The following is a 23191-nucleotide window of genomic DNA, read 5'->3' on the forward strand; positions in this document are numbered from 1 at the left end:
CACAGTCTCGACTATTCGATTCGTCCCCACTTACCGATGTAATGGCTCGGCTCCAGTGATGGCTGCAGGAAGCTCATCTGGGCAGGGGTGTACACTTATCCTCTCCGAACTGGCTGGTCCTCATGACAGACGCGAGCCTCCGGGGCTGGGGAGCTCATTATCAGGAATTGATGGCCCAGGGACATTGGACCAAGAAAGAGGCCCTCTGGAACATAAACTGCCTGGAAGCCCGGGCAGTCAGATTGGCATGTTTACAATTCAGCCATGTTCTCCAGGGTTGAGCGGTCTGCGTAATGTTGAACAACGCAACGACTATAGCCTACATCAACCACCAAGGTGGAACCAAAAGCCAGCAAGTGTCACAGGAAATAGACCTCCTTATGGAATGGGTGGAAATACATCTATAGATGATCTCAGCCTCCCACATCACAGGAAAAGACAACGTCAGAGCAGACTTTTCTAAGCAGGGAGAGTCTGGATCCAGGAGAGAGGGCGTTGTCGGCCAAAGTCTTTCAGCTTGTAGTAGATCACTGGGGTCTCCTGTCCATTGACCTGCTGGTCGCATCTCACAACTTGAAGGTTCCCAGATTCTTCAGTTGCAGAAGAGATCAGTGGTCCCTGGGGATCGACGCTTTTGTTCAGACCTTGCCAGAAGAGGAGTTGCTATACACCTTCCCTCCGTGGCCCCTGTTGGGCTGGGTCATTTGCAGAATTGAGCAACACAGGGAATTAGTCCTGCTAGTAGCTGCAGATTGGCCCAGGCATAAGTTGTATGCAGACATGTGGAGACTCCTGGTGGAGACCCCCCTGTGCCTCCCACTGCACAGGGACCTGCTACAGCAGTGACTGGTCCTTCATGAGGATCCAGCTTGATTCTGTCAAAAGGCAGATTATAAATAAAATAAATAAATAAACCAAAATTTATGCAAGCTTCATTTATGGAATACATCTTCCTAGATAATGAATTCCAGAAGAATTCATTGTCTAGTATCTGTCAGTTGAGCTTCCTTGATAGTAGGAAGTTCCAACAGAATCTCCTAAAAGGAGTATAAGCTTTTTTTAGGGTAGTAGCAAGGGATATGGTCTTTCAGATATTGAGGACATGACTCAAAGTGATTTAAAAAAAAAAAAAAAAGGAACTTAAAATTGTGTCCTATAGGTAACTAGGATAAATCCAAGGACTCTGGTTTTTGATTTTATTGGCAGTACAGCTTTTTCTACAGTTAGACATGGGCATGTCTTTGATGTGCAGTGTGAAATGGAGAGCCATTTTCTTTCAGAATGACATATATAGTTTCATCTTGGCATAAACTAACTGAAAAACAACTTATTACTCTAGTGTGTGTCATCAGATTTTTTTGACAGGACCTATTTTTACTTCAATATTTTGTGTATTCATAGAGGAAAAGGCACATTCTTTTTGGTTTTGTATGACTATTCAGAATCTCATAATTTGCTTTCTAGATCTGGAAGGCTCTTCATAATTTCGCTCTGTTCCCAGCCTGCATCAAAGTCTCACACTAGATTGACAATTCTGAACATTGGGATACTTTTTGCTGTCTTAAGTTACATGAGAAGGTTTGCCCAGTCAACAAATGGAAGTCTTTTCCTAACCAGCTGATTTTCTTTTTTTAAATAAAGTCATCCAATATACCCTCACTCAATTGGTTTGGCAAAGTAGAACATTAATATTGCTGACTAGATCATCTTACATGACTTCTCCAGCTACAGTTGTATGTGAGACTTAGAGCAACACTGAGCAGTAATGACCACAAGGTCCATCGAGTCTGCCCATTTTCCTTTCTACTGCCATACCCCAGACTTCACTTGATCTCCAGGGCTTTACTCTTGCCCCACAACTAAGGATCAGATGCATTATGTGTTTTGGTTGTTCAATACACCTTATCACCTTGCTGGTGAATAAATACTTTCTTACATTATTCCCATTATCTGCTGTTGACATTCTCTGTTAAAATAGACATTTTTCTTCAACAAGCAGGATAAAATCATATGAATAAGTGGGGATGACAGCTGATGGCTCTAAGATGGACTAGTTCTTTTGGAGCTCAAAAAACCTTCAGTTCTCATGTAGCTGCTTCTGTGTGAGTCTGTTCCATTTTTTTCTATCCATTCACTGACCAGATGCCAATTGAAAAGTACTTAACTATGAATCTGTCTTTAAATATATAGATCTTCAACCAATATTGTTTGCTGATCTAGCAGTATTGTTACCCACTTCAAATTTATTGTAATATTCTTTGAGGCCATGCATGGTAAAAAGAACATCAAATGCCATTAAATAAATAAATGGTACTTCAGAAAAAGCATCTGAAGTGGCAACAGAATTGAAGAATGATGCCCTCTGTGCCCTTACCTTTCAGGTATTAATAGGCAAGTGGCCTCCCTGCCTGATTAATAGATTAGTGTGGTATGTCCCTATTGAGAGATCTGCTTTTTATAGGGTTCCTTTTGAGTTTACCCTCTCTTCTAGAATTGCACTTAGTATGAAAAAGATCAAGGGAATTCTCTTTTGCTTCTCTACTAATATAAAACAGTTTATCATGGCATGATGGGAGACCATTTATTGCAGTGGTTCCCAGCCCTGTCCTGGGGACCCCCCAGCCAGTCAGGTTTTCAGGATATCCACAATGAATATACATGAAAGAAAATTTGCATACACTGCCTCCATAACATGCAAAATTTCTCTCATGCATATTCATTATGGATATGCTGAAAACCCGACTGGCTGGAGGGTCCCCAGGACAAAGTGGGGAACCACTGATTTATTGTTTAGAAAAAGGGTCAAGAAATATGGAGGGTTTTAGGAATATGGCAAAGACCATAATATTTTCTGAGGTTTTCATGGTAAGGGGAAGGAAAGGCTCTGTCATATTGCTGGCTTAAATACATAGCTCAAAACTTGGTGTGAGGAAGGTGTTAGTATATTGTGGATTGCGGCCATGTTTGGCATAACAGAGGCCTGGTACTGTGGAAGTGACTTACATTCAGCTGTGAGAGGGAAAAAAATCTTAATAGAGAAAGTGCTTCTTTGAGATTCCATTGTTGCTCCCAAATTTCTTACTCCTGTACTGAAGTATGGAGATCCCTTAGTACTGGAATTGTAATAGGAAAGACCTTTGGGTCCCCACTGCCTACTGTCAAAATCTGTCTTAGAGATATTTAATACCAATTTACTCATTAACCACCTTAGATACCTCTAATAGTCCTACATTTTGCTTATCCAAAGCATTATTAAAATCCACAAAGAAACCATAATTACTCCATCAGCGTAAATATATCCTTGTAGGCCCAATGCACAGATTAATCCACCCAGAGATTGCATAAAAATATTAAAAAGTAAAGGAGAGAGGTAAAGAGAAAATTCTGACAACTATTTATATTTGTTTATTATTGAATACTGTATTTTTCCAGTTTTATTGGTTTTGTTATATGCTTTGTTGGCTTAACAAACATTTATATTGCCCTCTGGGGATAGGGAAATACCTACAGTACCTGAATGTAATCCACTTTGAAGGGCTGAAAAAAGTGCGAAAAGCGGAATATAAATCTATAAATAAATAAATAAAATAAATAAAAAGGTAAGGCTGATGAAGGACCTTTCAAATTAAACCTCTGGATCTCGAGATCTGGCTTCTAACCTTCACTGCTGCTGATCTATTTCTCAAAAAAGTCAATCCAGTGAAGGATACGTTAAGCAGATCTTCCAAGCAACTCTCCATTTGTGGCCATTTATATATCCTTCTGATGTCCAGAGAGCAGAAATCTTTCATACAACAGATGATGTGTTAGTTGTGGCTTCTGCTGTTCTCTTGGTAGTCTTATTTGCTGGATAACGATATTGTTGCTTGCATTAAATAATATTTTAACATGCTGTCCTTGAAGAAAGATGACTTTTTGTTCTAACACTTCTGCATTTTGTTTCAGTTGAGGAGGTGGTGGTATCCTTGCAGCTTCATGGTGACAGAGATCAGGGAGAAGTGATTGGAGATTTGTCAGTCTGTCTAGATGGGATGCAAGTAGACCCTGATCTTCTAGTTAATGGGGATGTCGCATGTGCAACCAGTAAGTCTCATGGATATAAGTTTGTCATTACCTTTGTTTTGATAGCCTATTTGAAAACAATTTACATAGATTATGTGTATTATATACAGGGTTTATGAACGCAATAGAAACAAAGCTGAAAAGCTATTATTGTGTGATCATGACCTTCTATAGTTCAAATATTAACTGCCTTTTATTGTAACAAATGTTACTAGTTTTCAAATGGCCACTTCATTTATGACACCTCTAGTATTTTCCACTTTTATCGAAGGATGGGTGCAAGTATGGTACACACACATATTTTATATAACATGGGAGTTCAGCAGGGTTGAACAACATAATGGAAAATATAGGTTGGTTTAAGATTGGTGCCTCATTTGCAATATATTCCTTTCATGCTAGTCAGAAATAGTTCATTAAAAAGTTCTCCATGGACCAGAACTATCCTGGAGATGTGGATGAAGATGAGGCAGAAACAGTCATATTGGAAGACAATGTAACCTGACCCCAGTACTCTGTGATATGAAGTAAAATATTCAGTAATTCAGCATATGTAATATTCAGCCAGAGGCTGTGTTAACAAAATTGTTAGTAAAGGTCATGAGGCACCAGAGAGCACTCTGGGAAATAATAATGAAATTAATTGTTCTTATGCTTACATGTGGTCAAGCTTTCCCGGAAATGTTTAGTATGTAACTGTATGATATGTCATGGTGTTAGAAGTTTGAACCTCCGATAAGTCTGACAGCCTCAATGCCAGTTTCCAGTCTGCTGTGAACCTCATAGTACTTTAGGGATGGCAAAGCTCAATGCTCCTGCAGGCCTCAACTTTGCTGGTCCAGTATCCTGGCCTGATTTGTGCCAGCTGTTTGGCTAGTACTGGATACCAACTTAGCAACACTCATAGGATGAAGTGGTGCAAATATGCACACTCATTTACAATACGAGGCTCAAAGCCAAGCACAACTTTTAAATCATTTGCCTTAGGAACAGATATGAATGTTCTTTGTATCCAAGTGTATTGTCATTTATGGTACGGCAAGTTTCCACCTTGAATTTCAACTTGAGGGAGAACCAGTGAAAGCTTTCCTTAGCTTTCAGGCAGCTGTATGAACTGGCTGAGCACTGTGACTTGGGAGCCACTAAAAAGGGCCAGATCTGGGACAAGCTGATGATTGGAATCCAGGAGAAAGTTATATCACTGAAGCTGCAAATGCAGAAAGATCTGATGTCCTCATCTATAGAGATGACTATGCACTCTGAACTGATTGAATAACAGAGTCCGGCTCCAAGGCATACACAGTGAAGATGAAGTGTTGCGTGACAAAAATAAGCCTCAGAGCAGGAAGCAAAGCCACAGAACGTTGCATTACCAAGCAGGCTCCTAGAGACCTTCTAGAGAAAAATGCGGAACATATGAAGGAAATAATCTGTTCACAAATCCATGTCCAGCCTTAGGTAGAAAATACAGTGAGTGCCAGAAAGTTGGCCACTCTGCAACAGTGTGCAAAACTAAGCAGGTGCAAGAAGTAGTCACACAGGAAAGTGAGGAACCTTGGTTTCTAGGTTCTATGCACATAAAATAACCAATGACAATCTGACTGTCAGATCAGGAACCAGTATGGTCCAAGACTGAAAATTGCAGGAACTTCAGTGAAGAATTCAGGTTTCTGTGGTAGTCCACTTGAATATGTCCAATTAAAGGGTCAATAAACAACTCTTGAAAACTAGACACAGATGGTACCTTTTTATTGGAGTAATGTAATGACACCTATAACTTGTTGGTTGACCCTTACTCCAGTGAAATTCAAATTGGATTCTGGAACAGATACCTATCGTGACTGCAGCTGCTGATGGACCACTCTGGAAGTTAACATGACTCCAAGTCCAGGAGGTGTGATACCCATGAAGGGGGGGGCAGTTCATGGAATGTTTGTCCCTCAATACATGTGATGGACCCAGAGAATATTCTTTCCAAATAGTGGAGGTGGATTCCACAAGCAAAAATCTGAGTATAGCAGCATAGATGGGAACGCGACTTATTCACAGAGTTGTAACAAAAAGTGCCTTTGGTGTAATGGGACTCTTAAAGGGGGAGTCAGTCAAAATTGTTTGAAAAGGAGCAAAACTGTACAGTATAACAACCCTCGTGTTTCAGTACCACTGCTACTAAAGGCCAAGGTAAAGCTGATATGCATAGAAATGGCTGGCTTGATCGAAAAAGTAACGGAACCAACTGAGTGGGGTGCACCTGTGGTTCCAGTAACCAAACAAAATGGGTAAATTCGCTTATGAGTGGATCTCACAAAACTCAATAAAAATGTCAAAAGGGAAAAATTCATCTTACCCATACTACGAAAGAGAATTCTCAAGCTGGCAGAAGGAGCTGTACTCTCTAAACTGGAGGAAAGTGCCAAACTGCATTCATCACATCACTGAGACATTAGTTGTAAAGTAATTCTGGTGAATGATTGTAGATATTCTTCATCATCTTTAGGCACCCATGGCAAATCTTCCAGAAAGTACTCCTCTATTTTAACCTAAGATTTATAAAACCCGGTTTTGTGTGTAAATGGTTGTTACAAAATAGCCTGTAGCCATGCTTTTATAAGAATACATATGTACTTTTACACACATTGCAGAGAGAAATTCTGGGGGACAGTTTGGGCGGAGTTGGTACTTAGATGCTTTGATTTTAAAAAGTAAGTGCATAAGTTGCACACTCTGAAAAGGAGGTGTAACTTTACATGAGTTAATATGTGCATGTAATTGGGCACTTATGCATGAATTTTCAAAGCGAGTTTAAGCATGTAAGTTCCCTTAGAAAATTTGAGGTAAAGTCTACATGTAAAAGATACACGCAGACATACCCCGCCATTCACAGTTATAAAATGACCCTCTTATTGGGCATCACAGAATTGGGGTTCTCCTTAACCAAATGTGCCCTGATGACTGTTATATTAGCACATTGAAAATAGGAAGAAAGGGAGAGGTTGCCCTGATTTTTAATAGACTGTAAAAGCTGACATAGAAATCCTTCTGTCAAACCAAAGGGCTGAACAGCTGCTGGTTTCTGTAGCTCATTCAAAGGACTAAGTGTCCTGTTACTGTTCCAGGCACCTTTTATAACACTTGGCTTGATGAATTAATACATTTAATAACAGAGGTGGTTATTTCAATTCCTAGTTTTGATTCTGGGTGACTTTGTCCTGCTTATCTGAGAAATTATTTAACCTCATAAGAGGGGTGATGGCACTGAGAGAAAAAGTCTTCTCAAAGCTCAGTAGGACTGAGAAGGTCTTTCTGAGCATGTGTGGGTGTTCCCTTATAACTGTCATGGCTTGAACCCCCTCAGTCTTTTTACTTCTATCTGAACAAAAGGATGCAAAATTTTTCTGCCGTCTCATTTTAGCTACTTGTCATGATTTTTTGGTTAATTTATATTGTTGCTTCCTTTTTTCTTTTTTTAAATCATTGTTGAGTTTTTCTTTTGTGAGTCTCAAAAAATATATAAAAAAGAAAATTTGTCTTTACATTTAAAATTTGAGATAGGTTTAACCTTTTTACGATGGCCGACATGAATCCATACTTCAAAAGAATGCCCTAAATATTCCTATAAAATATCTATTTGTGACCTTCCTGACTGTGTTGCCTATGCTGTCTGGGACTGTCTCATAATTTGCCAATTTGTGCTCCCTGTGCCTGAAAATCTCCTAAGGCTATAAATTAGAGGTTTCAAGCTTAAGAGTGTGTATTCTCACCTTCGACAAGAGGAAATGTCTTCCTGAGGAACCAGTGCCTTAAACAAAAAGGTCAGAGTCCTCTCATGCTTGGCATCGTGATTCTAAGAAGTTTTAATGCAGACATCGCTCCTTCAAAAGTGAAAAGATGTCAGCTCAAAGAATTTATTTATTTATTTATTTATTTATTTATTTATTTAACAGTTTTATATACCGACCTTCATAGTAAATAACCATATCAGATCGGTTTACATTTAAACAAGGGGTATAACTGGAGTAACTATTCAAGTGAACGAAGATAACAATAGGTAGGAATAAGTCAAAGTTACAATCAACAGGGGAAGAGCACTTGGAAGCTTGCAACAAGCTGGAAGGAAGATAATGCAGGAAAAAATTATAACGAATTACAACGTATTACCAAAGAGCGTACAGGTTAAAGATAGACCCGATCCATGTTGATACTTCCTTGGATGCAGAAGAAGACCATGCCTTCGCTTCTCAGCACTGAAACCTCCCGAGAGCCATCAACCAGAAAGGGTCACTTATCCTTATCTGCATTGCCCTCTTCTTGATGCAGAGAATCGGACAGCAATACAAACCATTGAAAACATCTGATTCTTGCAAGTTTATACTCGTCCTAGTCCCAGACTCAAACAGTTCCTCAACAGGAATTACTCCCTCTCCCACAAACTAATTTGTCCTCTTCCCCCTTTTCAAATTGTCCTAACCAGGGAGCTTATGTAGAGGATCTCTGTACCCAGGACCTTGATCTGCTCAGGAAAAACTTCATCAGATAAACTTCCTAGAGCTAAGGGCAGTTTGGTGTACTCTGAAGGCCTTCAGAGGTCGGTTGGCCAAAAAAGTTGTTGTTCTTCAGATGGACAATCAATTAGTGATTTTGATATCAAAATTTCTGTGTCTGGCTCCATCTGATGATGTGTGAGGACTGACATCCCGCTCTCCTCTGAGAACACCTGTAACAGGTAAGCAACTCTGCTTTATCCTCTGAATCTTACAATTCCACTTATAGTGTTTCTGCTTTCTTATAAAATACCTGAAAAGAATACGAACAAGGACGTCTACATTTTAACATATCACTCCTGTTTTCAAATCTCTCTATTGGCTACCTGTAGAATTTCGCATATAGTATCAGATTCTTTATTTATGAATCTTACAATTTAAACACAAGAGTACTTGTACCAGAAAAAAAGAGAAATATGCCAAATCAGATACATTATTCAGCATCATAACGGAATAAGAAAAATAAAGATTGTATTTTGGCACATGTCTCAAAATATAAGTAAAAGGGAAGCCAAGAAAGAAAAGGAGCAATTAACACAGAAATGATGAAAAAAGAAATAGAGACAGACTAAGTCATCATTATATTCCAAATTGCCTAACATCTTAAGGAGCTTCTTGGGCATGTGAGTCCAGGAAAAGTCTATGTTGGGAAAGTTTAAAATACACATAATTAACATTAAGATATTTCACATAACATTTACATGGATATTTCAATATAAACTGAGCACATAAAGACAAAAACCTCCGATCACATAGAAAGAAAATTCTTCCTGCGATCTTGGGTTATTCTGGGTTATATCAGGAAATAGCCATATCTTCTGGCCATAGTATAATTATGACCTATTTTGCAAGAAAAATCTGAGAACGGTATTTTTATCCTTAAGAAAAGCAAAAGAAACTAACAGAGTTCCCCTTTTAGATATAAGGGCCTCTTGTGATGATTCAGATTCTTACAATGAAACACAATCCTTTCAACATCAATTTGCTGCTAAAAATACATCAGCCAGTCAGAAATTTAAGATCTGAGGGACAGTGTCATCTTGACATGCCTAGTCCTAACTCCATTTATCTCTCCAAGTCACAAAGCCACTTACTGTCAGTAGCAGGCGCACTACTGTCGAAACAACTCCGTCTCTTTTTTATTTTTTGTATGTGATCTTTATTGTTTTTCATTACCAGAAACAGGGCAAGGGACAGAAACCTAATTAGTACTCCTGCAACCAGTAAGTACCAAAATGGAATAAACAGTCCGTGTTAGAAATACAACAGTAATAGTCAATAAAGAAAAATCTCTCGTTCCAGCACAGCGGGTTACTTTTTTACACCAACCCTAAACTGTTTCCTAAATCCACCCAACCCCTCCCCCCACTTTCCCTGACTGGGAGTGATTACCACTGTTCCCCACTTCAATTGTATTATTATTATTAATAATAAACAACGACCAGTAGTACCTTGGTATGGTATTTAACTAATCTTATCGCTCATATCCTCAGGTAATAGGAAAAAGAACAGCTCCCAAATGCCTTGGAAACCATGAAGAGAATTGGGACGCAAAGGGTCACAGATTTATATTCTAGCAAAAGTAAATCCAGCATAGTCAGTTTTCACACGTCTAGCAATGGGCTCTTTTGTTCAATCCACATTTTCAGAATACACTGTTTAGCCACCAGACAGCTTTTAACCAGCAGTAGTTTCCGGTTTCTTCTCAGAACATCAGATGTGTCAGAATGTCCCAAAATACAAAACTGGCATGACCACTCCATGTTAGGTATGGATAAAGAGGTTAAAAAGTCTGATATTCAAGCCTTTTGGAAAGATTGAGGGCAACTCCATAAGCTGTGAATAAAAGTTGAATCCATTTCACTGCATTTGAGACATGCACTAGACATCGAAATTCCAGCTTTAAATTCCTTAAGCGACCAGAAGTATAACCAGTGTAGTATTTTATATTGCATTTTTCTCAAGGCTATACCTTGAGCAGCTTTATTTGTAAGTGATGAGAATGCAAGAAGAATATCATATGTAATTTCAAGCTCCAAGTCCTTACTCCATACATCAGTGAGAGAGATTAGTATGTTATAGACTGTGGCAGAGTGTAAATATTTACATAACAGTACCAGAGGTAGTTTCCTCTTCTGATATAAATGGCTTAAGTGTTGAAATGGACCAGAGGTATACAGTCCTTTATGCTACTTTAATTGAAAGAGGTGAAAGATATCCATATTTTGCATCAAAGAATTTGAAACCATGTTGTGAAAAAGGATACACCTTGTTAGTCGTACGGTCAATACAATTTTTTACAACTCTGCCTGTGTCTCATAGTTTTGTGAATAGAGAATACATATTACCTGGGGAAATCTAAATTACCAACCACGGGAGTATAAGGAGAGAATTCCCAAGATAGATTCAGTGAACGTCTGACATATTTCCAAGACATTAACAGATATTTTACCAGAATTGAATGCGCTACGTGACTCGGCAAATACTGCCTTTTGGAATGTAGAACAAACCCAGTATCAAGGGGTGCAACAAAGCTTTTTTCATACAATAGAGAATTATGCTTACCCCCTAACCATTCCCCGGTAGATAACAGATTACATGCTATATTATAATATATCAAATTAGAAACTCTTAGTCCACTCAGAGCCATTAATTTAGATAAAGCCATCCTAGGTTTCTGCCCTTTCCATAGGAATTTGTTAAATAACTGAAAAATCAAATGACGATCCCTCTGAAGGATAAGTAGAGGGGTCATTTGAAATAAGTGTATAAGTTTAGGAACTAAAATCTTCTTCACTAGAGCCATGCGGCCAATTAGAGATATTGGAAAATGTATCTATGAATCTAGTTGCCTTCTGAATTCACCAATGAGCAGCTTAATATTATATTTATACCAAAATGAGGGGTCTAGTTAGATCCTAATACCCAGATAGCAAAGTGAAGAGGTAGCCCACGTCAATGGGAAAGATTACCAACAAGATTGGAGTGACCACTAATATCCAATCGCTTTGATTTGCCCAGCTTTAATTTCAGCCCTGAGAAACTCCCAAACACTTCAATGGTATGTAAGACTATTGGGAAAGATAGCCTTGCGTTGGTCAGAGTCATTAGCATATTTTCTGCAAATATCTTCAACGCCTCAGAGCCAATTTTCATTTCTTGAGCCCTCAGTTTCCCCTTTTAATTTCCGAATAAGTGGTTCTAAAGTTAATATAAACAAGAGAGGGGATGATGGGCAAATGGGAGGGAATTTATCCCATTAACATTAATGAAGGCGGTCGGATTGGAGTACAGTAAAGTTACAGCTTCATAAAATATGCCCAGTGAAACCATATTGTGTTAAAATATAATGTAAGACTTTCCAGGGCATCTTGTCAAACGCTTTTTCAACGTCAAAGCTTATGACTAGGGGATCTAAAGGTTTAAAGTAACTAGACTCCATTGCCAACAACAGCGAACGTATATTGGCTCTGGAATGCCTTGCTCTGGAGAGGTCAGGCCAGGTATAATATATTTCAATCTATTAGCTATTAATTTAGCATAGATTTTTATGTCTAGGTTTAGTAAGAAAATTGGGCGATAGGAAAAGGGGTATAAAGGATCCTTTCCTGGTTTCGGTAATACAATTATACTAGCCTTGCCCATAGTTTTAGGCATCTGACCATCCCTCATCATATTAGTAAATGTTGGCAAAAAATCCCTTGTAAAAAGTAGCATTGAGCCCATCTGGACCTGGAGTTTTAAAATGGGAAAGACTTTGTATGACATGTAAAATTTCAGATTTTGAGACAGACAAATTAAATGTTTCCAGTTACTGATGGTCTAATTTAGGTAAACTGAGAGAGGACATGAATAGTGAAGAGGCATCATCATCTTCAGTTTCTGCTGTATAAAGATTTAAGTAAAATTCTCTAAATGCTGCCGTAATTGCACATAGGCTAGTACAATGCTCATTAGCCATAAATATCACGCCATTCACAAATCGCAAACCTCTCTGAGCTCTAGCTAAATTGGCTAGCATGCTCCTAGAATGATTACCATATTGAAAAACATTGTGCTTTTAATGCAGACAGAGAAGCAGTAGCCCTCTTATGGAGCAGGTCATTTAACAATTTTTGGGTAGACTGATATTTTGCCTCAGGAAACCAAGAACCATCGGCTTTTACTTTACTGGCATTCAGTTGTCTTTCTTGATCATCTTTCTTTTATGTGCAATGAAACTAATGATCTCTCCTTGTATAACCACTTCGCTGTTTCCCAATAAAGAATGGGTTCAAAATAGTGGCATACATTGGATTCCACAAATCTTGATCACTTCTCTTCCAAATGTGCTTTAACGATCACATTGGTGGTTAACCAAGGAGGCATTTTCCAAGAGGACGAATCTTTGGATATATTCGGCGGATAAAAAGAACAAATAACCGGACTAAGGTCTGAAATCACTAAGGGGCCAATATTTGCTTCCTCAATATTAGGAAACAGAGACTCTGAAATTGGAATATAATCAATTCTGGACCATGAGTTATGGGCCCTGGCAATGATGAATGAACTCCTTAGACCCTGGATTGAGGGTTCTCCAAATATCTAAAAGTTTCAAGTTATTATATAAAAATCCCACCCCTTTTGTATTATGGATATTGGTCATCATGTGGGTCCCACTCTTATTTAATTGAGAGTTAGACACACAGTTCAAATGGCCTCCCAATATAAGAGGGGCTGAACCCACTGCAATTATATCAGAGATTTAACAAAAAAGTGATGGTTGTATTCATTGGGAACATATGTAGAAGCTAGCACATCTTGTCTGTCACCCTTTGGGTCTGCATGGCTCTTTTCTATACAAAAAGATACATTTTTATGGAGAAGGATAGCTACTCCACAATGCTTAGCAGAACCAGAACCAGAAAAAACTTGAGAGACTCCCCTTTTCTTTAACTTTGCGTGTTCTGATCCTAACATATGTGTTTCCTGCAGAAAAAATGTTTCTTTTCATCATGTTTAACAGTGATATGATTTTTTTTCTCTCTTAATCAGTGAATCCATACCTGCAACATTCCAGGACACCACGTCATGTTTCTTAGATCCAACATATTATGTATTTTTGAATGTCTTTTGCTGCTTTTATTTTATTTCTCTATTATTGGAAGAGTTTTCTGTTTTTTGTTTTTCATATTGTTTATGAATGTGTTTTTGGAAGCCGCCTAGAACATAGGATGGTGGAGCATACAAATCTTTTAAATAAAAATTTAAAAAAACCACTATACTGTCTTTCAGCTATTGGCTGTACAATATTGACCATTTTCAGGACATTGCTCCTTTATCCTTTTTGCTCTGAGCTGGAGAGTATAGTTAAATCTGGTAATATTAAATGGTATTTATTTAACCTGTAGCATTTAATTTTTTAGTGTAAAGTGATTGCTTTACTTTTGTTTTCTTGACTTCATAGGCACTACACAGACTACTGGATCTCAACAGAACGATGCACTTTCAGTAAGGTAAGACTCAAGATGGGCAAACAAAATCCTTCTAAAAGTTCTTTGAATATATTTTTGTTCAGAATTTTCTTAACTATCCATAACATCTTTAAGAAAGTAAATATAGGGAAAATAATAAATGAGCTTTTATACATACATTCCTAAAAATTATTCTTTAGTGATGGATGATAGAGCCCTGGTCTTTGCCTTGATTCTCATTGACTTCTTGCTCATTTACGGCCCGATTTTGAAAGGGCCACGTGCGTAAAAACGGGGAGTTGTGCGCATGACTCCAAAGGAGCAGGCCAGGGGGGAGGGGTGGGCTGGGACAGCGCCATTAGCCGCAGTCTTGGGGAAATATGTGCTGGCAGCCGGCCGGTGTGTGGAATCTACTGCTGCTCTGAAGGAGCAGCAAGGTAAAAAAAAAAAATCTAAGAATTAGATAGAGGGTAGGGGTCGGGGAGGAGAGGGGAAAATATAGGAAGCTTAGATAGGGGTAAGGAAACTGGGGAAGCCCTATTCACGTGCGTAATAGGGCTTCCCCGCGTGTTGCATTGTAAAACCCCCCCCCCCTTGCGAGTTGCGGGCCACCCGCAAATGTGCGCGGTCATCAGATTTTATAACATGCGCTCGCATGTTACAAAATCGGTGCGTCCATGTGTGCGTGCTGCTTTTAAAATCAACTCCTTAGTGCACAACGTCTGAAGTCAAGGGGAAGCACTGGTTCCTTGAGCCTAGCCAGGTTTGTTTTAGCTTATGAGTTTGTGGGAGTTTTATTTGAATGTTTATGTAAGGTGAGGGTGTTCATATAACTGTCCACAGTGAGGCAGATTTTTATAAATTTGCGCGAGCGCGTACTTTTGTTCGCGCACCAGGCGCGAACAAAAGTACGCTGGATTTTATAAGATACACGCATAGCCGCGCATATCTTATAAAATCCGGGGTTGGCGCACGCAAGGGGATGCACATTTGTGCAACCTGCGAGCGCCGAGCCCGACGCGCGCTGCCTGTTCCCTCCGAGGCCGCTCCGAAATCGGAGCGGCCTTGAAGGGAACTTTCTTTCCATCCCCCCGCACCTTCCCCTCCCTTCCCCTACCTAGCCCACCCCCCCCGGCCCTATCTAAACCCCCCCCCCTACCTTTTGTTGGCAGATTTACGCCTGCTGAAAGCAGATGTAAATCTGCGCGCGCCAGCGGGCTGCTGGTGCGCCATCACCCGCCCCGGGGGCTGGTCCGGAGGCCTCGACCACGCCCCCGGGCCGGCACCATGCCCCAGGTCCCACCCCGAATCTCCCCCTGACCCTGGACACTCCCCCGGACACGCCCCTCCCTGCCCCTTTTACGAAGCCCCGGGACTTAAGCGTGTCCCGGGGCTGTGAGCGCGCGCCGGCGGCCTATGCAAAATGGGTGCGCCAGCGCGCTGCCTACATAAATCCGGTCGGATTTACGCACGCAGGGCATTTAAAATCCAGCCCAGTAAATATTAAAATAACACAGAGCTCAGAGGTTGGTTTTTTTTTTTTTTTTTTTTTTTTTTTTGGTTAAGATATTTCAAATTTGTCTTATTTTTTTGATCTACTGTTTTCATTAGCAGTCTATTCAGAGTTTGAATGATATACTTAAGATATTTTCTGAAATTTGTTTACAGTTTTCAAATATACTGATTTTAGGAGATTTTAATCTTCATATTGATGGGGCGGTTAATGAAAAAATTTGAGTTTTAAAAATCTGTTTGCTCTAGATTTTATTCAATGGGCGATTTCCCTGATGCACTGAAAATGTTAAAAGGCTGCACTTTGTGGGGCAGATTTTCAAAGGCTACTCGCATAACCTGAGAAGATCTGCCCCTGCGCGCGCCGAGCCTATTTTGCATAGGCTCGGTGGCGCGCGCATGTCCCGGGGCTTGCAAAAAGGGGCTTTCCGGGGGCGGGGTGCCAGCCTAGGGGCATGCCGGAGGCGGGACTGAGGCCTCCGGCACAGCCGCCATGCCAAGGGATGGTGTGCCATCAGCTGGCCGGCGTGCGCAAGTTATTCCTGCACGGAGGCTGGCGTAACTTTCGAGATAAAGGTCAGGAGGGGTTTTAGTTAGGGCTGGGGGGCGGGTTAGATAGGGGAAGGTGGGGGGGGGGGAGCGGAGGGAACAGGAAAAGCCATCAGGGCTCCCCTAGGGCTCGGCGTGCGCAAGGTGTACAAGTGTGCACCCCTTTGCGCGCGCCAACCCCGGATTTTATAACATGTGTGCGGCTCCGCGCACATGTTATAAAATTGGGCGTAGATTTGTTTGCGCTAGGTTGCACGAACAAATCTGCGCCCTCGTGCTGTTTTTAAAATCTGGCCCTGTATTTCTGCTATTTCTGCATCATCTAGGCCTAGGGAATGTGAAGTTTACACCAAAAGATGTCTTACCTCCTGACATATAGTCAGATCATTTTGAATTCTTTCCTTTGTAACTGGTGCTTTAAGAGCTTAAGAACATAAGTGCCATACTGGGTCAGAACAAGGTCTATCAAGCCCAACATCCTTTTACTAACAATGGCCAGTCTGGATTGCAAGTGCCCTGCAGATCCCCAGTAGTTGATCTATTTCTTATATCTCACTCCCAGGGATAAGCACTGGCAATCCCCAAATATATCTGGCTAATAACTGTTTATGGACTTTTCCTTCAGCAATTTGTCGAATCTTCTTTTTAATCTTCCTGTTAGGTGCCTTGACCACATTCTCTGGCAACAGATTCCATAGCTTGCATGTGTGCTGAGTGAAAAATGACTTTCTATGATTTGTTTTAAATCTGCTGGTTGTTAGTTTTATGGGGTATCCCCTAATCCTAGTTTTATTTGAAAGGGTAATTAACTGTTCCCTTTTACCCATTCCACCCCACTCATGATTTTATAAATTTCTATTATATCCCCTTTCAGTTGTCTCTCTTCCAAGCTATAGGGCCCTAATCTGTTTAATTTTTCTCCGTAAGGGACCTTTTCCATCCCCTGTATCACCCTTTTCTATATCTGCTGGGTTTTTTTTTTCTTTTTTTGTTTTTTTGAGATTGGGTGACCAGAACTGCACAGAGTTTTAAAGGTGTGGTCACATCACAGATTTATACAAAAGCATTATTATATTCTCAGCTTCATTTTTTATTCCTTTCTAAATAATTCCTAATATTTTATTTGCCTTTATGACTGGTGCTGCGCACTGAGCTGAAGCTTTCAAGGCATTGTCCACAAGGACTCTGAGGTCCTCTTCCTTGGTGGTGACACCTGACATGGAACCCAATATCATGTATCCTTAGTTGGGGGATTAGTTTTTCCTGTGTGCATTACTTTGCATGTATCCACATTAAATTGGATCTGTCATTTAGAAGTCCAGTCTCCCGATCTCCCAAGGTCCTTCTGCAGTTCTTTGCAGTCTCCTGCTGTTTTTAACAACTCAAAAAAATTTGTCAGCTGCAAAGTTGGTCATCTCACTTGTCGTTCCTTTCTCCAGATCATTTATGAATATGCTAAATAGCACATTTCTCAATATAGACCTCTGAGGCACTCCTCCAACTACCTTTCTCCATTTGGAAAACTGACCATTTAGTCCTACACTCTGTTTCCTGTCTTTTTATCCAGTTATCAATCCACAATAGGTCACTACCTCCAATCCCATAATCTCCCAATTCCCTGAGGAGTCTCTTATGCAGGATTTTGTTACATAGAAACAGAAACATGACAGCAGAAAAAGACAATATGACCCATCTATCCAATTAATTTAGCATTATAATTCTAATCACTTCTTTAGAGATTCCCTGTATTTCCCATGCTTTCTTCAATTTTGATACTGTTTTTATCACCTCCACTGGGAGGCTGTTCCATGTATCCACCACCCTTTCTGAAAGGAATATTTTCTAAGATCACTCCTGAGTCAGCCCCTTTTAACCTCATTGCATGACCCCCTGGTTCTAGAGCCTCCTTTCTGTTGAAAAAGGCTCACCTCCTATGCATGGAAACCTTTGAGATATTTTAATGTCTCTGTCATATCTCCCCTATCTCATCTTTCCTCTAGGGTATACATGTTTAGATCTTTGTCTATCCTCATATGCTTTAGAATGAAGACCACTGGCCATTTTAGTAGCCACCGTCTTGTTTATATCCATTTGAAGGTGCATTCTCCAGAATTGTACACAGTATTCCAAATGAGGTCTACCAGGGACCTATACGGGGCAATTTCACCTCCCTTTTCCTGCTGTCCATTCCTTTCCCTATGCAGTCAAGCAGCTTTCTGTTGCTTTATCCACCTGTATGGCCACATTAAGACCATCAGGTACAATTAGCCCAGAGTCCGCTCTTCCTTTGTGCTTAGAAGAATTTCACCTCCAATATTGTACTTTTCCCTTGGGTTTTTGCATTTTTAAATGCATTGCTCTGTGTTTTTTAGCATTAAATCTTAGCTGCCAGACCTAGACCATTCCTTGAGCTTTGCTAGATCCATGCCTTCCTGGCTGTCCACCCGGTTACAAACTTTTCCAGACATCATTTCATTATATCGCTCACAAAAATGTTGAAAAGAATTGGTCCAAGGACCGATCCCTGAGGCATACCGCAAGTAACGCCCCCCTTCTCAGAGAAAACTCTGTTTACTACTACCCTTTGTCGCCTCCCACTCAGCCAGTTTTTAACCCAGTCACTCACTCTCAGATCCATACCAAGGGCGCACAATTTATTTATAAGTCTTCTGTGTGGAATCATGTCAAAGGCTTTGCTAAAATCCACTTTGTCTAGTGCTCTCCCTTGGTTCAACTCTCTGGTCATCCAATCAAAGAGAGAGATCAGATTTGTCTGACAAGATTTATCTCTGGTAAAACCATGCTGCCTTGAATCTTGCAATCTATTGGATTCCAAAAATTGCACTATCCTCTGTTTTAGCAGCGATTCCATTAGTTTGCTCACCATAGAGGTCAGACTAAATGGCCTGTAGTTTCCAGCCTTCTCCTTACTTCCAGTTTTTTATGAGTAGGAACTACTCCAGCCCTTCTCCAGTCCTCTGGAACTACTCAAGACTCTAAAGAAGCATTGAAAAAGTCAGGCAGCAGAGCTTCCAGGACATCTTTAAGTTCCCTTAGTACACTTGGATGTATCCCATCTGGCCCCATTGCCTTATCTACTTTTAGTTAGCTCCTCATGAACACACTGTTCTGAAAATCGATTGAGGTTTATATCACTTCCAAACATATTAGTGTTTGTTTTATGTGCTTCTGTTCCAGGACCTTCCACAGTGGACACCAAAAGAAATATTTGTTAAACAATTTTGCTTTTTCTTCATCAGCCTCTACATATTCCTCTCCTTCACCTTTAGGTTTCACAATGCCACTTTTACATTTCCTTCTATCACTAACATATCTTAAAAAAAAAAAAAGCCTTGTCCCCCTGTTTTACCATACTTGCTATTTTTTTTCTTCTATTTGAATTTTTGCATTCCTGTGTACTGCCCCAGCTTCTCTTCATTTTCCCAGATATTGTTGCCTGCCTTCCTCTTTCTGCAATCCCTTGTAGTTTATGAACTCTAACCTTTTCTCTTACCCTTTCAGCTACTTCTTTAGAAAACCAGAATGGCTTCTTTTTCCTCTTCCCTTTATTTACTTTCCTAACAAAAAGATTAGTTGCCCTCATGATATCTCCTTTTAGATTTTCCTACTGCCCTTCTACTTCCCCCTAGATTTTTCCATCCAGTTAATGACTCCTCGAAGTATTCCCCATTCTGAGAAAGTTAGTTTTCCTGAAGTCTGGGCCTCAAGGGTGGTGATTTTAAAGAGTGTCCATGCCTCCTACAAGTTTTAATCTTGTGGATTGCTCCTTTCAGTTTTTTTCTAAAAAATGTCCTCATTTTATCATAGTCTCCCATTTTGTAGTTAAATGCTACTGCAGTAGTATTCACCCTCCAGTGATTGAGTCATTTTTTATTACATTATGATCACTGTTGCCAAGCAGATCCACCACCTTTATCTCTTGTACTGGGTCCTGTGTTCCACTGAGAACTAGATCTAATATAGTTCCCCCTTTCGCTGGTTCCATGACTAACTGCCGCATGACGTAGTCATTGATGACATCTAGGGACTTTACTTTCTTTGCATGTACTGATGTGACATTCACCCAATCAATACCTGGGTAATTGAAGTCTCTTAATATTTATTTAACTAATTAGGTAGCGAAGTTTATATGCCACATATCCACATAAGAACATAAGAAATTGCCATGCTGGGTCAGACCAAGGGTTCATCAAGCCCAGCATCCTGTTTCCAACAGAGGCCAAACCAGGCCACAAGAACCTGGCAATTACCCAAACACTAAGAGGATCCCATGCTACTGATGCAATTAATAGCAGTGGCTATTCCCTAAGGGCCAGATTTTTAAAGGAGCATTAATTCACATAAAACAACAAATAATGCAATAAAACAAGAATAAAGCAAATTAAAAGCAATAATAAAGTCATAAAACACAAAACTGACTAAAACAAGACATCATCAATCATCCTCTCTGCCTTTCCAATTCCACGAGTCTTTGCTACTAACTCCTAAACATCAGCATTAGAAATTAAGGAAAGCTTGTTGAAATATCAAGTCTTCAGCGCTTTTTTAAAAGTCACAGAGCACTCAGTCAGTTGAATCTCTTGTGATAAAGAGTTCCAAAGATAGCTCCAGCAACAGAAAAGATCCTCTCTCAAGACTCGACCTGTCTTGCGGCACAAACTCATGTAACATCTGATACATGAGTTTGAGATGATCTAAGAGTTCTTGTCATGGATTTTATTAGCCCAAGGAAGAGCTTTAATTATTATTGTGTTGCTCATTTTACTAGACAGTCTAACCTCTGTTATCATTTATAGTCCGTTTCTTCATCCTTGCTAGATGACTGGTAATATATTCCCCTTGCTATACTCTTCCCCTTTAACCTTGGAAATTCTATTCATAAGGATGCCAGAGTGAAGTTTGTTTCATGCAAATCTTTTATCCGGCTTGACTCTATGCCATCCTTAACATATAGTGCCACATCTCCAGTTTTATCTGCCCTGTTATGTTGATATAATTTGTATCATAATTTCCCATTGGTTATACTCCTTCCACCAGGTCTCCAACATATTTACTGTATGTCTGTCTTCAATTTGCACCATACAATTCAAATTCTCCAATATTATTTTTCAGGCTTCTGGATTATGCATACAGACATTTTAAAGTAGTTTTATTTGTATTTCTGTTTTTATATGTGCCCACAGCTTGCTTATTAGATGATGCAGGCAGTTGGGAGAAACATTTTTCTGTATGCTCTGTGTTTAAATACATCCTGGTTTTCCTTAAATCCAGGTAGATTTATTGATGTGTTTTAGAATGTTTTATTGTTTTTTGTTTTGTTGTAACCCACTTTGGGGTTTTCAGACTAAAAAGCAGGTAATCAAATGAAAATAAATAAATGATCACTGTCTCCTCAACACTAACTGATCTCATTATTTTGCAAGACACATGGGGTAGATTTTCAAAGGGTTACACGCGTAACCCCGAAAACCTGTCCCTCTGCGCGCCAAGCCTATTTTGCATAGGCTCGGCGACGCGCTCAAGCCCCAGGACGCGTGTATGTCCCGGGGCTTTGAAAAAGGGGCGGGGTGGGGTGCCGGTCTGGGGGTGGGACTGAGGCTTCCGGCACAGCGGCCGTGCCAGGGGTTCGCGCGCCGGCACTTGGCTGGCGCGCACAAAATAAAGGTGGGGGGAATTTAGGTAGGGCTGGGGGACAGATTAGATAGGGGAAGGGAGGGGAAGGTGGGAGGGGGGGGGCAGAAGGGAAGTTCCCTCTGAGGGAACTGACCCTGGATTTTATAACAAGTGCGCGGCTGCGCGCGCTTGTTATAAAATCTGGCCCATGTTGAATTCTTATCTTCTGCCAATTCTTATGACTTAGAAAATATTTCCATACGTCTTTAGTTGTATTTGTAACATGGAGCCAGCTTATGTTGTTGCTAGTCAAGATTTTGTAATGCTTCATGGTGAATGTTTCGTAGTGAGAAACATGAGCTTCTTCTAGTGAGTGAAATTTTGTATGGGGTTATTTTTGGTTGGATGCGCAGCACTTGAGTTTTCCCTGCTCAGCTGGAACCTACTCCAACCCCTCTCACTGCCATATATGACAGAGGTGTTTGTAATGGCAATGTCACAAGGTTTTTGTCAGATTAGGCCCCAACTTCTTCCCTCTATAACTATCACATTAACAGTTATCGACAAAAGACCACAGACCACAGCTTCCTAGTAGCATGGCACACATGCACCCTGAGCAAAGCCCACCAGTAGGAATCCTTATTGTACAATGACTGGGACTTCTTCCTCCCTGAGGAGCTATGAATTCTGTCCCTGCAGTATCCCAAATCTCTGTTGGTTAGATGAGTTCCTGGAATTGAATTTAGCCCCCCAGCGTGGCAGTATGACATTCTGCTACTGTTCCAATGGTGGAATTTTGTTAAGCTTTCATATCAAAACCTATATTCCTCTAAATTATATGGTTTCATATTATATTTTTCTTTAAGGATGATCACAAATACCTCTGATATCATTGAAGATCTTGGATCCAGTGAAAATAGGGCAATGAATGGTAAATCTCCAGCGCTCTCCAATGGTGGCTTTAAACCCATTCGTCCCCCAAGGCCTTCAAGACCACCCCCTCCTACACCACGCAGAATCTCTGTTCCAGGTATGTGCCACATTTCAATGAATAGATATCAAAGCCATGAGCATTTTATATGAGATATGTGCCAAATTCTCCATCAACAAGCAGGAATGAATTAGTCATGACACATGGATGATGTCATCTGACCGCACTGAATGGACGATCTCTCAAAGCTCAGTAAGTCTTACTGAGCATGTGTGGTGGTTCCTGTGCGTACGCTGCCTAGTGAGCCAGTTTGATTTTGTCAGAGTTTCTGCATGGACGCATGACTCTCCTCTTTTTGAATTCAAACTTTTTTTTTTTTTTTTGCCTTATTAGTTTTTTGACTCACTGTCTCGGCAGCACCTTAACTGCACTTTTAAGTGTTACTACTAAACAAAAAAAAAGGTAAAGAGGTTTTCTAATGTCTGGGCTATATAGACCACTATGGATTG

At 40.2% G+C, this 23191-nt stretch overlaps 1 protein-coding gene across 2 annotated transcripts in view; it reads left to right on the forward strand.

The window, feature by feature from the left end:
* Window positions 1–23191, forward strand: part of LOC115097963 (E3 ubiquitin-protein ligase Itchy) — a 278895-nt gene that overhangs the window by 69425 nt on the left and 186279 nt on the right. For both annotated transcript variants that reach the window (XM_029614171.1, XM_029614172.1), the window contains 3 exons: window positions 3946–4083; window positions 14050–14098; window positions 22618–22781. In XM_029614171.1, coding sequence (XP_029470031.1) covers window positions 3946–4083; window positions 14050–14098; window positions 22618–22781 — 351 coding nt within the window. The remainder of the gene's footprint in view (window positions 1–3945; window positions 4084–14049; window positions 14099–22617; window positions 22782–23191) is intronic.

The sequence above is a fragment of the Rhinatrema bivittatum genome, chromosome 8, assembly GCF_901001135.1.
Source record: "Rhinatrema bivittatum chromosome 8, aRhiBiv1.1, whole genome shotgun sequence".
Taxonomy (NCBI): domain Eukaryota; kingdom Metazoa; phylum Chordata; class Amphibia; order Gymnophiona; family Rhinatrematidae; genus Rhinatrema; species Rhinatrema bivittatum.